At 37.5% G+C, this 17,406-nt stretch overlaps 1 protein-coding gene across 16 annotated transcripts in view; it reads left to right on the top strand.

Annotated features, from left to right (window-relative positions):
- Positions 1 to 14,401, top strand: part of dtna.L (dystrobrevin alpha L homeolog) — a 159,866-nt gene extending 145,465 nt beyond the window's left edge. For all 16 annotated transcript variants that reach the window (XM_041565236.1, XM_041565235.1, XM_041565233.1 and 13 more), the window contains 6 exon segments: positions 2,774 to 2,933; positions 3,456 to 3,545; positions 7,473 to 7,641; positions 9,686 to 9,812; positions 11,706 to 11,753; positions 13,068 to 14,401. In XM_041565236.1, coding sequence (XP_041421170.1) covers positions 2,774 to 2,933; positions 3,456 to 3,545; positions 7,473 to 7,641; positions 9,686 to 9,812; positions 11,706 to 11,723 — 564 coding nt within the window. In that variant the 3' untranslated portion in view covers positions 11,724 to 11,753; positions 13,068 to 14,401.
- The last annotated feature ends 3,005 nt before the right edge of the window (positions 14,402 to 17,406 follow it).

The following is a 17,406-nucleotide window of genomic DNA, read 5'->3' on the forward strand; positions in this document are numbered from 1 at the left end:
TTATTATAACTCCTAGGAGTGTCCGTGAGAATACTGGGCCGCTGGTAAATAAACTGAAATGCTTTTCCTGCCTGCCTACCATGCAATGTATTCTACTAGCAGTGTTCAGGATTTGTAAGCCCCCTACCATCACTGCCAAACAGACACAATTTGTGCTCAGAATTTCATACTTTAGGGCAGGTGGTAGTTATAGGAACTCTTTGTGGGTGGTTACTAAACTAGACCACAGGGCTGACCGCATAGCATACCTGTGTTGCACCTGAGCCCACGAAATAGGACTTGTGCTGCAAATATATTTTTCTATTTATAAATATCTGATCTGTGTTAATATTTGTTGTGCTAAACAGAAAAGTGAAATTGAAAACACTTTCTTTTACTCTAAATCCCACTCCCTTGTTTCCAGAGCATTTGAGTAAAGGACTGATGTGTTGTCACACCTGACAAATGAAACAAATTCTAATGGGCCTTTGTGTCCATGCATAGCTCTGAATGTAGCATGGTATCCATTCCATGTCCATTAACTACTGAAGGGACAGTAAAAACACAGTAAAAAAAAACACTATTTGTGTGTGTCTGAAAATGACGTGAAAGAAACAGTACCACCAAAAAAAGGAAAGTATTTTAAAGGAATGACAATATAATATACTGCTGCAACTCATCTAGTAAAAGTGGTGTGTTTGCTATAGAAACACAACCACAGTTTATATTAACAAGCTGCTGTGTAGCCATGGGGGCAGCCATTAAGCACAGGAAACACAGTAGATAACAGATAAGTTCTGAAGAATCATTTTGCATACTACAGAGTTTATCTACTGTATATCCTGTGCCTTTTCTCCTTTTCAGCTTTGAATGGTTGCTCTGATTACTACACAGCAGCTTGTTTATATAAACTATTGTAGTCTTTCTGAAGCAAACACACCAGTTGTACCAGTGCAGGGCAACAGTACATTATATTTTCATTACTTTAAAACACTTATTTTTTGGTGTTACTATTCCTTTAAGCATAGTAAAATGTTGTTGGGGTACAAAAGCTTTAAATTAAATATATTTTAAAAATATGTTGCTGAATTTACTCCTAGTTTATTATTCTTTATAGATAACTAAACATAAAATATATTGTTATGTAAGGTGCAGAACTAGATGTTCTTGTAGCATCAGAAATAATCTGAAGGCTCTATTGCAAGATACTAACAGAATAGAAACTACAAACAGCTGGATCTGAAGCCTTGTACTTGTCTACTCTGTGACTGAAGCTAATTCTTTTTGGTTGGCTTTTACAGCCGTAAACTTGTCTTTAACAAATGTGTTCTTCTCAGACCTTTTGTGAGCCCCTGTTGCATTTTCTTATGCAATTTTATGTTCTGTCGTATGTGTAATAGGTGTTTCCAGTGTTCCCTCTAAGCCATGAGCTTCTGCATAAACAGGTGTACACTCAAATTTTGAGACAAGTGTGCACAGAGGATTTGTGTGAAAACACAGAGTTTACTACTTATTCAGACTCGCCAACCAATTTGTATGCATGGTGTGTGTCTATAACTCCGCTCCCTTTGTTTGCAGTAGTGTGTGTAAGGGTAGGACTACATGGACATTTTGGCGTGATCTGACGCTCTGCGACATATTCGCATGTGACGGAAATAAGGTAAGAGATGGAAATGACGGATGAAGTTGCATCGTTGATCCGACATGAGATTTCTGTTGGATTTAGATGCAGTGCAGCGTCTGCATCTGACAGTCGTGTCGCGTCAGATCAATGCTGCGACTTCATCCGACATTTTCATCTCTCATCCTTATTTCCGTTGCATGCTACTTGACGCATCGCGTCAGTTCGCACCGAAATCGTCCATGTAGTCCTACCCTAATAGGTTCATTGGTATAGGTTAGCCTTCATTGCTTACTGTGTGTAATGCACACCCCACTGTGCCACTGTGAAGCTCACCTTCATTACTTGCAACCATTTACAATTAAATGCCGATTCCATAAAAATTATTAATAGCTGTTGCATATACTTCTAGGATGCAACATAATTCACTCCTAATGGTAAAAATGCAACCTAAAATCAGAGATTCTAATGGTTGGTTCTAAACTTTTGAAAGGGTTTCCCTCAGTACAAAAATAAGAGACATTATCAGATAAGTTATATCTTTCTGAAACATTGTGCATCACTTCCAATGGGAAAACGAACAAAGAGTAAGCTGTAGCCTTTAATATGTGACATTATTACAGCTTAGTATATGTTGGTGACACCAAGGTTCTCGAAGCTGTGAATCGTACAAAAGGATAAGAGGAATATTTGTATCCTTTCATGTCAGTATTAATCTTACACAGAAATTTCATCTCATGTTTGGAGCCCGAAGCACAAGAAGAGTTCAAGGAGCTGACACCAAGCTTTATGTCGCTAAATGTTGGCAGTGGGATTCTGGCAATTGTAGTTTAATTACAGCAGACAGACTGCCATGCCTCTCCTGTCCTACAAAACTCCTTTATTCATGCCAGAGATTTCCAAGTGCCTAAGTATGAATGTGTTTTATGGTACATTTTATAGCTGAAGTACCGAATTATCTGAGTATGTGATAAGTGCATGTTTAACTGTAAAAGCTAGATGGAATTTAGATGGTATTTTTCAAAAGAAATGCTTGTCCCTTTTATGTCAGGGTTAGATTACTAGACAAAATCATTTTTAAAGCATCCAGTGTGCAAACATGCGGGGTCCTATGCAGTATTTATTCTGGTATATATTTGTTTTTCTAACCAACCACATTTTTTCTTTTTACAGACTCAGGGGGCTGGTTCCCCTCGCTCATCTCCTAGTCATACCATTAGCCGACCTATACCTATGCCTATTCGCTCAGTATCTGCCTGCTCCACCCCAACCCACACTCCTCAGGATTCTCTGACTGGTGTTGGGGGAGATGTGCAAGAAGCTTTTGCTCAGAGTACGTTGAAATGAAAATATGTTTTGCAAATTGATTAAACTGAAATGATTGGTATGCTGTTTTTTTAGAGAGGGGGAAAGACTAACAAGCGCAAAGCATATTTCGGAAAAAGCATACTTTTTATCACGTGTACAAGTAAAATGAGTTGCTTGTTTTCAAAGATCTTCACTTATTGATCTCCAGTTTGTTAGAGCCAGATAAATCTGTTAAAGCAAACTACATTGTTGGTCCTGTCCACTGTGGTTGGACAGGGATCATGGGGTAGTCACATAGACAACTGAGCAAATTCACTAGTTTAGTTTAACAAACAGCTCTGACTATAGGGGCAGTTGTGTCCTGGTTGTGTTGCCTCAGGCACAGATTTTTTTATCTACCTCACTCAGATCACTCTTGCCCTGGAGAAAATGTAAACATATCTAATACATAAGCAAAACATCTCCAAAATTGTACATTTTACAGACTTTCTCTTCAACTAACTTTGCACGTTTTAACTAGTATTCACATATATTCTCTCCTTTCCAGGCGCGAGGAGAAATTTACGGAATGATTTACTCGTAGCAGCTGATTCAATTACCAATACTATGTCTTCTCTGGTTAAAGAGCTGAAGTCAGGTGAGTGTCTAGCACTAAACACAGCAAGAAGGGCATTATACACCCATATACAGCACTGCTTAAAGGAAAACTATACCCCCAAAATGAATACTTAAGCAACAGATAGTTTATATCAAATTGAATGACATATTAAAGAATCTTACCAAACTGGAATATATATTTACATAAATATTGCCCTTTTACATCTCTTGCCTTGAACCACCATTCGTGACTCTATCTGTGCTGCCTCAGAGATCACCTGACCAGAAATACTACAACACTAACTGTAACAGGAAGAAGTGAGGAAGCAAAAGGCAGAACTCTGTCTGTTAATTGGCTCATGTGACCTTACATGTGGTTTGTATGTGTGCACAGTGAATCTTACGATCTTAGTGGGCGGCCCTTATTTTTTAAAATGGCAATTTTCTATTTATGATTACCCAATGGCACATACTACTAAAAAAGTATATTGTTACGATAATGGTTCATTTTATTTACATGAAGCAGGGTTTTACACATGAGCTATTTTACTCAGTATCTTTTAATAGAGACCTACATTGTTTGGGGGGTATAGTTTTCCTTTAACATGATCACAATGATCACAACATGTGCTTGTTTGTTTTTCCCCAAACACTCTCTTTTCTCCCCCTCTATATAGGATAATTTGATTAAATAGAAATTATCCGATTTGTATAAACTCTTCCTTTCCCTAAGCTGCAGTTTTTGAGATAAGTTATAGCTTATGCATGGACTTATCTGTGGACTGGTAATATGTTTTAATACCTCCTCGTCTTCAAATAGTGACTAGATAGAGCCAGGAAGTTGTAAGTAAAAGTTGCTCCAGTATTTTACCTTTTTTATGCAAGAAATAACAAAAAAACATGGATATTATAAATATAATTAAAGCTACAGGCAAGAGTATTTTCAGCAGTCCTATTCATTGAGTTCATGTTTGAAAAGGGGATGAACTGACCCTTTCAGTTTCTCTAGGCAGCAAAGAATTCACACGGTACCTTTGCAAAAAAAACAAACACTAGCCTCTTCCAGCAAGTCTTCAGTCACATAAATACCAATTCAGTACAACTCAATTCAAGTTATTTCTTAATAAAGAAACTGCCATATATTGTGCAACTGAAAATGTAAATTTAGAATGATAATTTTTCTTAGACAGCTAGTATAAAATATTCAGGTGGAATATGTTTTTTAGTTCTGTTTTGCAATATGGCATGGGAATGGGAACAGGTAGAGGTTTGATGGCATATCAGCGTCCGGAGGTTTTTGCTTCAGAGTTACGGAAACTCTATCTTTTGTACTGTTCAAAGCTGAGTCAATGTTCAATTGTGCCAGCAATTGCAGACCCCAGCTGGAAAAATAAATTGCTTCCTATGAAATCTCAAATTAAACCAAATTCAAATTATTTTAGGATTAGCAAAATCACTAGTGTGAAAAAGAAATGAGGATACCAAGGTAAATATTGGCCTGTGTATATTATTATTAACACTGAAATGTTAGTAGAGACTGTTAATTATCAGTAGATGGAAATTTGTAGCTAGAGATCCCTTGCGATTTGGGCTGTATAGAACAGTAGTATACACATTATAAAAGCCTGGACTTGCACTGCTGATTAATCCTGAATGAGGCTTGACATTTAGCATTTTCTTCTACTTTACTGATTATACTCTACTTTATTAATTCTACTTTGCTTTTTGCACGTCACATGCAAGCTATAAAATGTAAGACTTATTCTGACGGGTGGGTGTTAAAACACGTTATTCTGTATCTAATTTATGCTGTATGTGGGTGTTATTTTGTCCAGAGAGCACTGACTGGCTTTTTAATGCTGGTTATTTGCAGATACCTATGTTTATATTTGTCCAAGAAGTCAAGCAAAAGTCACTTTTATACAATTTATAAAGTACAAAAAGTCTCCTTTGGCATCAGTGTACAAAAATAATCTCCTTATTTGAGGAATGTAACATTGACTGCAATATAAAGTTGTTTTTAAACATCCCTTATCTATAATGTAGTGAAATCACCCAATGTAACTTTACATACTCATGCCAGAGATAGGAGCTTGTGACCTGCTTCCACATGCAGTTATGTCCCTTGGATGTCACTGATAATGTAATAATAATGAAATGTCATTCAGCTCTGTAATAATGACAATAAAACAGAACTGTCGGTACTGCACTACAACATGCATTTCAAGGACCAGCAATGCCAAATATGAAAGTGCAGTTGACTTGACATACTATTTATTTCTGAATATTTAAATATACTTTCATTTAGGGCAATGACACATCGGGTGATTTTGGGCGTACCCAAAAACGCAGCTCCAGAGAGCTTGAAACTTTCCTCGCTGACTTGAATATGGGTTGGCAAAGTGTATTTGGGTGCCTAAATATGTGCCATTGCCCATAAGCAGATGACTTTTGCTGCAGTAATTTTGCCATCAGCACAAGCCTTTCTGGGGACCTACTGTTATTTTTTAAATATATATTGTGCAGAAATGCACTTACTAAGGGGCAGATCAAAATGTAAAGATATTAATAAATAAAAAGTCACCTACGTTCTGTTTATTCCTATGGGATTTTTAGAACTGTATTTATCTAACTTTCATCCATTGACAAATACAATTCTAAAAATATCATAGTAATGAATAGAAGGTGGGTGGGTTTTTATTTATTAAGCTCTAAACTCACATTTTGATAAATCTGCCTCTAAGTGAACATTATGGAGTCTGTCATGCTGTGTAGAAAGTGTAGAGAAGGATTACCGGTGATTTTGCTCATAGTAACCAATTGGTTCTTTGCTTTTGTTACTATTGAAATCTAATTGCTGATTGGTTGCTATGAGCAAGATCACCAGTAATGCTTCACTCCTCTTATTACACAGCATGATAAATAGGCCCCATATGTGGAAATGCTTTTATGGAATATTTATTTCCTGGTTTACAGGCCCTTAAAATACTTACCACTCTAGTCAAAGGCTTTATGTTCCAAGCTTTAAGTGATAATTGTTCCTTTAGATTCGGTCAGTTAATTTTCTGAATGAGGTTGATTGCATTACATTAAAGGGATAGCCTTTCTCAGAATAAACAGCCTAGCATATTTTTACATAGTCAAGTAGGGTTGAAAAAAACCAAAGTCCATCAAGTTCAACCCCTCCAAATAAAAACCCAGCATCCATACACACATCCCTCCCTACTTTCACACAAATAATATATACCCATATCTATACTAACTATAGAGTTTAGTATCACAATAGCCTTTGATATTATGTCTGTCCAAGAAATCATCCAAGCCACTCTTAAAGGGCATGTAAAGGCAAAAAAATAAAATCCCATTTTTACTTTCTTTAATGAAAAAGAAACCTATCTCCAATATACTTTAATTAAAAAATGTGTACTGTTTTTATAAGAACCTGACTGTAGGCAGTAAAATTCTCCCTTCATTTACTGCTGAGCAGGGAAACAATCATACTTATGAACAGCAGGGGGAGCCCCCGCCTTACTTCTCAGCCATGCAGAACTCAAGCAGCTTTGTTTATGACGATCCCTAAGCAGTCCTAACCACACTGAGCATGTGCACAGTCTTAGTCTTGCAAAGATGTTTAACAAAGTTACAAGATGGTGACCCCCTGTAGCCAACTTTGAAAGCATAAATTATTTGTTTGATTAGGCTTGTGTTGCAGTAAGTTCATGTTTATATTTAGTATACAAAATACAGCATTTCTAGCCTTATTCTATTTTAGAGTTTACATGCCCTTTAAAGGCATTAACAGAATCGGCCATCACAGCATTACCCGGCAGTGTATTCCACAACCTCACTGTCCTCACTGTAAAGAACCGCCTACGTTGCTTCAAATTTTCTTCTAGTCTGAAGGGGTGGCTTATTATTCAGTGTTTCAGAGACAAATAACCAGATAAATGCCATATTGCCTTTGTAGATGTTGGAAATGAAACAGAGTGTGGTGTGGAAACTGAATATGGACGGGTTCATTTTGATGATTTGGTTCCATCACCAACCTCAGAGAAGGCCTTCCTTGCCCAGATCCATGCTCGAAAACCGGGGTTTAATCATCATTCTGCTGCTACTGGCAACATTCGCACTGACATGTATGTATTTGTTTAATTTCAATGCATTAGAACAATTCCATGCTATATTGTTAACATCACAGAGCCTTGGGCAATCCTTCATGAAGCTTGTAGCTCATTTAAAAGGGCAAAATCATTTAAGACTATCCACAATCTAAAACAAATTTTTTGTAGGACTGTATTAGCGAAAAATTAGCGAAACGTTGTTTTTGACGCCGGAGACAGTTTGCTGGCGTCAAAATGGATGCCGGTGTCAAAGTTGACACCAGCGCCCATTAAAGTTAATTGGCGTCCGTTAATCATTGCCAGCGCCCAAATTGGTGTTGGCGTCGAACAAACTTTGACGCCGGCGTCGGGACCGCAAATTCGTGCCTGGCGAATAAATTCGCCCATCACTTCTAATTAACAAGATCTAAATACAGCATAGTTCTAACATCTCTAGTCCATACCAAAAAAAGATTTTGTTCCATGAATTCAACTAACAATGGCAGTAGGTTAATGCTCCATTATACAAAACGCATATGGAATCAAATCCTGGTCCTTGTGACTATTACCTTTGTACAGAGCAAATTCCTTTTTAGTGATATACATTAAATTCTAGGGCATTTATTTAAACCCAGTTCTAATGGTTTATGCTCCAAAATCTCCATTTGAGAACAAAGCTGTATCTAGGGTTGCCACCTTTATGTCTGGCTGAGACCGGGTGGGTTTGTGACGTCATAGGGTGTGTCTGTGACATCAGTGGGTGGCCCCGTGACATCAGTGGGCGGGGCTATGACGCGACGATCAGCGATTGACCGGTCGCCGTGTCAATCAACGGAATCCCGCCCGGTTTTCCTTATTTGGAAAACTGGGCAGGAAGTATAGACCGGGCAGCCCCTCAAAATACCGGGCTGTCCGGGTCAAAACCGGACAGGTGGCAACTATAAATCATGGTTGAGCCCAATGTTATTAATAGGGAAAAAACATAAATATATAGGAAGGCCGGTATTTTTTTCCAGAAAAGTTGGCAACCCTAACTGTATCATACACTGTGTTTTATATATACTGTACATATTTAAATATAGCATCCAAGGATTTATAATTGTGTGTATGGGACCCAAAAATGTGTCCCTATTATGTTTATGGTGGGCCTTCATGATCTCTGTTATAAAGTTTTTATATAATAAGTCATTAAAAGGATGAAAAGACGATCCGGAGATCCATGGTGTGGCGCTCGATTTCTCCTCCCTGCTTTCCTTATAGGAGATAGCCAGGGAGGAGAAATCAAGTGCCGCATGATGGATCTCCGTCATGTCGGCTTTTCTGAAGAGGAGCAGAGTTTTGGTAAGTTATTTCTTAATAAAGACGTAGCGATTTAAAAGTTAAATATGTCTTTGTGGAGTTTTTTCGTGCTATACTAACTCAAAAAATTGATGTTACGGATTCTTTAACAGAAATGTTCTTTATTCTTTGAATTGATATGCAAATAAAAGCAACATCAGCAGATGGATAATTATGGATAATGGATAATTAATTAATTCATTATCAGGGTATTCCTGATAATTGGTCTTTCCAGAATTTGGTATACCATAGTACTATAGGTTTGTGTTGCCATGTATATGGATTTATTCTAGCGTAGTCAAAATAAAGCACAAGGCAATGTCTTCTTATTACAGATCAAATATTACAGTCAATTATGAAGAATTGTTTTATAAAATGGCACAGGGTGGATCTATAATTAGCGATCACCATCTTTCACTCACAAAATTCTGGTGCAGTTCAACAATTTTCTACGTTCTCTAAAAATGGACGTATGTTGGACATGCATTTCAAAACTCCTTTGATATTTTCCCAGTTCCATTTTTAGTATATCAACCCTAACATTGTATTTTAGTCTCTATATTTATTTTGCTTGGTTCTTTTTGCTTTTTTTTAGTGCTTTGTATCAGAAGCTTTATCAGTGTTTTATCGAAAATCTTGGAGCAGCAGAAAATAATTTTTCTTAATTCTCTGCCAGTCGATAGCATTTACTTTGAACAATGGCGCTGTCCTCATTTTATAAGCAAATCTGTCTGCTTTTTAGGGGCCCAGGGGACTCCTACGGCAGGCATGATGCTGAGACTTATGAAAATGACTCTGTGCGCCAGTTAGAGCATGAGCTGAAGATGGAAGAGTATTTAAAGCAGAAGTTACAAGATGAAGCTTATCAGGTGATAATTTGAGTACAGCACTTATGAAAGCATTCTTTGTCAAGAATGAAAGCACAACAATGGCAAATCTGAAAATAACATTCATTTTGATGGAGGATAATACAATGAAATTTTAAGTTTGTTTTAGTTCTGCCAAATCATAGGGTTTTCCTTATTTTTAGTTATTATTAATAAGGATTTCATAAATGGATTAACAGGGAGCAGGAGTCTTAACTAAATACTGCCTGCTGGGCTCCTTTTGATCATTGTTCAGTAGCGTCACTAGAGGGGGGCAGGCCCTGGTGCGTGACGCGCAGCCGGGCCCCGTCCCCCTCCGTTCGGCCGCTTTTGGCCGCATTTGACAGTGGCGGGTGAGCTGCTGGGGGGCCCTGAGGGGGTGCGGGCCCTGGCCCGCTTGCACCCCCTGCTCCCCCGGTAGTTCCGCCACTGTCATTGTTTATAATAATAATAGTATATATATATTAATATAATATGAAAAGGCCGGCCCAAACAAGCAGTGTTGGTAGTGCTCCAAGGGCCCATCATAAAATCTGATATCCAGGGCCCAGTTTCACAACTTTAAGCTGCAGACAGAAAGCTGTTATTTAGAATTCTCTGACAACTAGCAGTGCCATCCCCCCCACATATAAATATTGAAATCAACCATCCTTTATTCTCACTTGATTTGCTTTTACTCTGAAATTTCCAAAATTTTCAGACCAATAGTTCTTTAGCTGCCATTAATTACACTGAGACCATGAAATGTTGTACCTTGAATACAGGTAAATACAGATTAACGTGGTTTTACCGAGAGATAAAATACAATTTAAATTCTTGGAGGTGTAGATTTTAACAGTTCATTTCAGAATTTAAAAATGGAAGTTAATCTACAATTATTAATTGTAAAAGAGTATTATAATAGGTAGCAGGGGTGGCTAGGCATTGCTGATTCCATGGTGTCCTGGTGTAGGTAAGACTCAGGTCATAACTAACAGTTTAGGAACTGTTTAGGAACTGATTATGATACTTGTGATCCCTTAACCAGTTATTGTTGTAGAGCAGAGATTATCAGGTTTAAAAGTAGACTTGCTTGTGTTCCTGGGTCCAGGTGTAGATTTCAATGCAGTACTCATCTCCATTTGCACCATCTCCTTTCCAACTGTCTTATAGACCATTCCAGAATAAATAAAATGTAAAGAGAACAATCGAAAACAACTAAAATTGTTTTACTTGCCCGGGCCTTTGTGGCTTTTCTGGCAAATCTGGGCCTTGGATTGATTACTGATATCATTTGGCATGGAGATGCCAATATTGACCACCATGAAAATTGAAGACACAGGCAAGTGGCAGTTTTGGTACAGAAATGTCCATTGGTTTCCTCTCTAACCATCTCTTTGTAGCTTATTTTGTACAGTTTTGTAACTTGTGCTCATGTATACAGGCACAAAGCTTAGAAAAAACACAAGTTCTTCTGGTCATCCACTGTTCAAAACTCCCTGTGGTTTCTCTCTGGTCAAAACATTTGGAACCACCCTCTAGACCTACTCTGACTACAATATGCTGCAACACCTTTTTGCTCCCCTCTGGCCATAACTTGCTACAGGCTATGTGTATTACATTCTTCTTTTACCTGTGGTCCCTCTACCCATAATGCAGATGATAAAACCAGTATTCACCAGCTGTTTTCTTGGAGAAACCTTAAAGAGCTTTACCCTCACCCCACCAACTATCCAAATTTTGAAAACTTCCCTTTCATTATTATACAGTAGATAGTTATTTTATTATAGATGTAGATGGTGGATGTATATTTCCCCTGTTGTTCCCCCCTGTTTCATTTAATTCTGCCATTTTCCTTACAGATAAGGTTCACTACCAATTCTTTAGTGTTAATGTCTGGTATTCTCCTCCCTGTAGGTCAGTTTGCAGGGCTGAATGCAGTATCCTCTTACCCTCCCCTCTCAAGTAAGTATGTTTGGAATGCTGCATCACTATAGTGTTTATTGGACCCTTGAAAAATGAATATTGAGACATAAAGCTTCACATGCACAGATTCATGGATGAGCATGGCAGGGAGTGTACGGTATTACAGTTTTAACATTGGATTATTTTTCTATACGAATTCTGTTTTGATTGCACTGAATTGAATTTGTTTTTCACTGACTTAATTTGTGCAGCAGAGGGCAATCACACACAGAAAACATTACAGAGTAACAGTGACTAATCAACACAGAGCATTTGTATCTAATAACCCTAACCCCACTTTTAAATGCAAGAAAATGTACCCTGCACTGTACAACATCTGTTCTGTAGAAAGTACTAGGGATTATTGAGTTGTTTAGATCTCACATTGGGAGGGAGTTAGTGGGCATTCGCTCATGGTTTTATTGTCTTTTATATGATAATATATGTGTATTTGGGTGTATGTACAGTATACTTTGTACTTTATTTTATTATTTAGATGCTATGCCTAAGATTCTAATTAAACTCAATGGCTTCCTCCCTTCCTGTGTATATTAAAGTGGTTGTTCACCTTTAAGTTAACTTTTAGGGGCACATTTACTTAGGGTCGAATATCAAGGGTTAATTAACCCTCGATATTCGACCGTCGAAGTAAAATCCTTCGACTTTGAATATCGAAGTTGAAGGATTTACCGCATTTCCTTAGTTCGTACGATCGAAGGAAAAATCGTTTGATCAAATGATTAAATCCTTCGAATCGAATGATTCGAAGGATTTTAATCCATCGATCGAACGATTTTCCTTCAATCAAAAAAAGCTAGGAAAGCCTATGGGGACCTTCCCCATAGGCTAACATTGATGCTCGGTAGGTTTTAGGTGGCGAAGTAGGTGATCGAAGTTTTTTTAAAGAGACAGTACTTCGACTATTGAATGGTCGAATAGTCGAACGATTTTTAGTTTGAATCCTACGATTCACAGTCGAAGGTCGAAGTAGCCAAAAAAAATACTTTGAAATTCAAAGTATTTTTTATTCTATTCCTTCACTCGAGCTAAGTAAATGTGCCCCTTAGTATGTTATAGAATGGCCAGTTCTATTAAAAAAAAAAAAAACTATAAACAATGAAGACCAAATGAAAAGTTGCTTAGAATTGGTCATTCAATATCATACTAAAGGGTAACCTAATGGTAAACCACACCTTTAACACACTGCAATTAATCTTTTTAAATGTTGCAATTTCTATTCCTGTATGGCATTGTGCATTACCCCTAACTGTACCTGTATTATTGTCTGAAATGTCCAATTTGTGCTTCCTGCAGATAAGCTTTAGTCCAGAGAAGTAGCGGTGAGGACTGGCAACGGGAAACGGCACAAATCCAAACTCTCCGAGAGGATGATGAGGGGAAATGTCTGCTGCATCTTCTGGCGCCATGGAATGTAGCACAGTCCATTTCTTCTAAACCTTGTAGTTTGTAGTTGTGTGTTTTTTGAAATAACGAGAAGCTTTTTTTTTTTTTTTGGTTAGCATTTTAAGCATAATTTGCATAGTCAGTAACAACAAGAAGTATATGGTTTGCACTTTTTAATTAACCTGATGCGTTAGTTTTTTTGTTGGTTTCCACGTGAAAAACAATGTTTGTGCTGAACCCATTTGAAAGCCAAAGAGGCTAATACTTTTCCTGATTGATCAGGCATGAGAAGGGGTTAAAATATCACTGCTTTGTACTGGCCTGCAGGCAGCCATCTGACTGCACATGACCATAACAGACTTCAGATAAAGTCCTGTACTAGAAGCTGGTGGCTTCCTGGATTATCCTTAAGCAGTGACTCAATGAGCACCGTGGAATGGTGAGCACTAAAAAGCCAATGATCTGAAGCAGAATCATTTCTCTTCAGTAACTACTAGATATCTGAGTGCCTTAGTGCCACCCAAGCTCACTCTGCCACGTATCTGGTAGCCGTGGCCAAGTAAACAGTCCTGCGCCTTTATAACACTGAGCTCTCCTGCAGTCTGCTACTGCAACTGTATGGCCTTACACCTGCCATGGGTAAAGTAACACTAAAACCTGCATTGAACTGTATGCACCAGAACATATTGCACCCAGCGAGCATTTGACTCTGGTTACCACCCATCAGAGGACCTACAAATAACAGTGAATAGATCCAGATTCACTCTCACACACACCACACACAGCATTATCTTTTCCTATTCAATTATTCTTTGCAGGTTTTTGCACTTGAATTAGATTTGTGATCCTAGTTGAAGTCGTTCATGGCAAAAAGAGAAAAAAACTCACTTAATAAAGCCATGCAGCACTTTATGGCTTTTTTTTGAATCACTGGATAATAAGATATATTTCTTTATATATTCTTTTTTTTTTTAGTTCTTTGGTTCTAATAGTATTTGTGCCGAGTGCACGGAAGAGACGTTTTCATTTAGGGCTAATGTATAATTTAGGGTTTCTTTCTGTCAAGATGATGTCATAAATCAGCCATACAAGTTCTTAATGTAAATATATATATCTATTTTTCATTTTCAATAGAGACGCTCCTATACAGAGATAAAGTATACGTTGTTCTTATTATGTCAAATCTAATTTTGAAACTCCACGCAGATGTTATAAAAAGAACTGTGAATAAAGTTTTGAACTACTTCGCCTCTCACTTGCTGAGCGGTCTGGAACATCCTCCCACAGACCCTACCAGAGAGTGAACAGGTTTACGTTATTTATAAACCACAGGTGCCATAAGATTCTAAACTAACCCAACGTATCCGTTTATTATGTTCCATAATGCAGTTTTATAGAATACAGTGGTTTTTTTGTTGTTTGTTTTATTTTGCAGTTGAGTTTTGGATTAAGGCCTTTGCCTTCCAAATGATCACAGGCTTTAAACGTACACTTTGTTCTCGGGAATGCCTTATAGGCCACCAATCATTCTGCATGCATTTGATTATATATGGCGCACAGCTGAAATATTAAAAAGCACAAAGATCGGTAGAGTATTGTCTATTGGATTATTATCTATCCAAGCTGTGAGAACAGATCACTGGAATATGTTGAGGGTAACAAGGTAGGGTTATTTATGTTATGAATAAGACAAGAGTTCACTTCTTACACTTGAAGATATTCAAGTCAACTCTTTTTGATACTTTTGTGTCCCAGTCCTACACTTGATATGAAATAATATTCAGGTCAGACCCTAAACAAATGATGGTCATATTTTGCCTTTGGAGGAAAGTTTCCTAGTCAACAAGGATGATCCATGTACCTGACTTTTACAGCCGATTTAAGGCTATTTTTATTTTTCTCAGCTCAGTACAAGTATGGGAATGCTCGGGACCTGGTGTTTTCCAGATAGTCGATCCTTCCATAATTTGGATCTTCATACCTTAAGTTTACTAGAAAATTGTGTAAAAATTAAATAAACCCGATTTGCGTCCAATAAAAATAAATTATATCTTAGTTTGGGTCAAGTATAAGGTACTGTTTTATTATTACAGAGATATCATATTTGAAAATTTGGATTATTTGAATAAAATAAAGTCTAAAGGCGAAGGCTTTTCGGTAATTCAGAGCTTTTTGGTTAATGGGTTTCCGGATAACATAGGTCATTTATCAATAGGTTTAAAATTTCTCCCAGATTATTGAGCTCTTCATTTTTCAGAAGAAACAGCATGGGCAAATTCCCCCAACAATTATCTGTTGTACATTGCAGTTTTGAAGGCATAATTGGTGATCTATCCATACTTGCTGATCACTTGTAGCCCTAGCAGAGACTAATGTATTTAAAAAAAAAAGCCTCTAACTGGTTGAAGTACTTCTAAGACCTGAAATAACTTTTTAGCTGATAACAACCATATTGACCACATAGTAATGATGCAGTGTATCTTGACATGAATGCTGAGTATTGCTGTCCCTTTTTGTATATTCAAACCTTCTTCTTGACCCTGATTGAATAAAAACGGAGTACACAAGGATCATGAAAAACCTACTTATTTTCTGCAATATACATGGTGACTGTGCCACCGCAGGTTAAAGCAGCATACGCATAGTTTATGTATGAAACAATTGCCTTACTTGATGTACTGAAGAATGATACATGACCTGTTCAAAAGCAAAACTATATTGGCCATTCAAGATCAGATAAAGCAATATATAATATCAATAATAAGTAGGGATGTGACTGAGCAAATGCCTGTATTTGTTCAAAGGGGAACTATCGCAAAGATGAAAATGTAATATGCGGTTCAGCATACTGCAATAAGAAACTTTGTATCAATCAATTAAATATCCGGCATTGTTTCTGATATAATCACGTTTATATTCACTATTCCTCTCTCAGCATCTGTTTCTCTTAATTCTCTCTTTATGCAGGAGTTGAGTGTCAGATAGTCATTGACAGTTAGTTCCAATAGATCTTATAAGGGGCTTCCTTTGCTAGCAGATGAATTAGAGCTCAGCTCACTCAAATAACCGATTCCAGTTCAAACAAAATCTAACAAAATAACTGCCTTTTACACAAATTCTGCATGTAGAGAGACAGAATTTCTAGTGATTTTAATGGAGTGAGCTCTAATACATCTTCTAGGCAAAAGGAGCCCCCCTATAAGATATATTAGATCTAACGGTCAATGTTTATCTGACACCCAACTCCTGCATAAAGAGAGAATAAAGAGAAACAGATGCTGAGAGAGGAATAGTGAAGATGAACGGTAGAAAATTTTGAATTGATTGTATTTAGAAAGTTTCTTATTTCAGTATGATGAATCTTTTATTAAATTTTCATTTTCACGATAGTTCTCCTTTAACAAATCCACTGTTCTGGTACTTTCTCACAGCTTCATGTATTAATATTGGAACTGTCCAGCGAGAGAGCAGTTTATGGTATGGTATTGGTTCTGTGGAGCAGGGATGTCCAAGCTGTAAGTCCCAGCATCACTCAACAGCCATCACTGGACATCAGACTGGACATCTCTGCTCTGCCATACTCAATGCAATATACCGGCGAATTTTTGTTTGAAAAAAACAACCCATTCTAGCTGAAAAATGAAGGGAAAAGCTAGAATGGAAAGCCCAGTCTTGATAAGGATCGAAGACAGGATGGAAGTTGAAGCTAGTTATGAGATATATATATATATATCTAATTGTGTGTTCACAGAATGTATAATGAAAGGCATATTAGAATGTAGAAAATATGTAGCATTGCAATTGGTTTGTGTGGCCTTTGGTGTAATACCTTATATTTAAGTCTCTTGCATTTTTTTATTTGTTTATTGGGGTTTTTTTTTTTTGCATGAGCCAAAAAATGTGTTAGAAAATGGCACTGTTTCGTTTTGTTCCGTTTTTCATCCAATCCTGTAGATACCCCTTGTAAATAAGGCAGCCTTCAGTTGCTTCAAGCTTAGTGGGTTCATTGCAAGAATCAGAGCGAGTGCTGCTCTGTGTCTGAATAGCGACTGCAAGTCCCCCCTTCCCCCGATGTTGTGCATCTGCAACTCCCAGCGCCCTATGTCAGTGTATGTGGCGGTGAGAGTTGCAGTGCAACGTTATCTGGGAGGCCTTTCAGTTACCTATGCCTGCTACATGGGCTTTTTGACTTCTGAACCAAAAATGTAAACAAAATCTCAAGGTCACTACCAGATGTTTTTAATTGCTC

This window comes from Xenopus laevis, chromosome 6L (genome assembly GCF_017654675.1).
Source record: "Xenopus laevis strain J_2021 chromosome 6L, Xenopus_laevis_v10.1, whole genome shotgun sequence".
NCBI lineage: Eukaryota > Metazoa > Chordata > Amphibia > Anura > Pipidae > Xenopus > Xenopus laevis.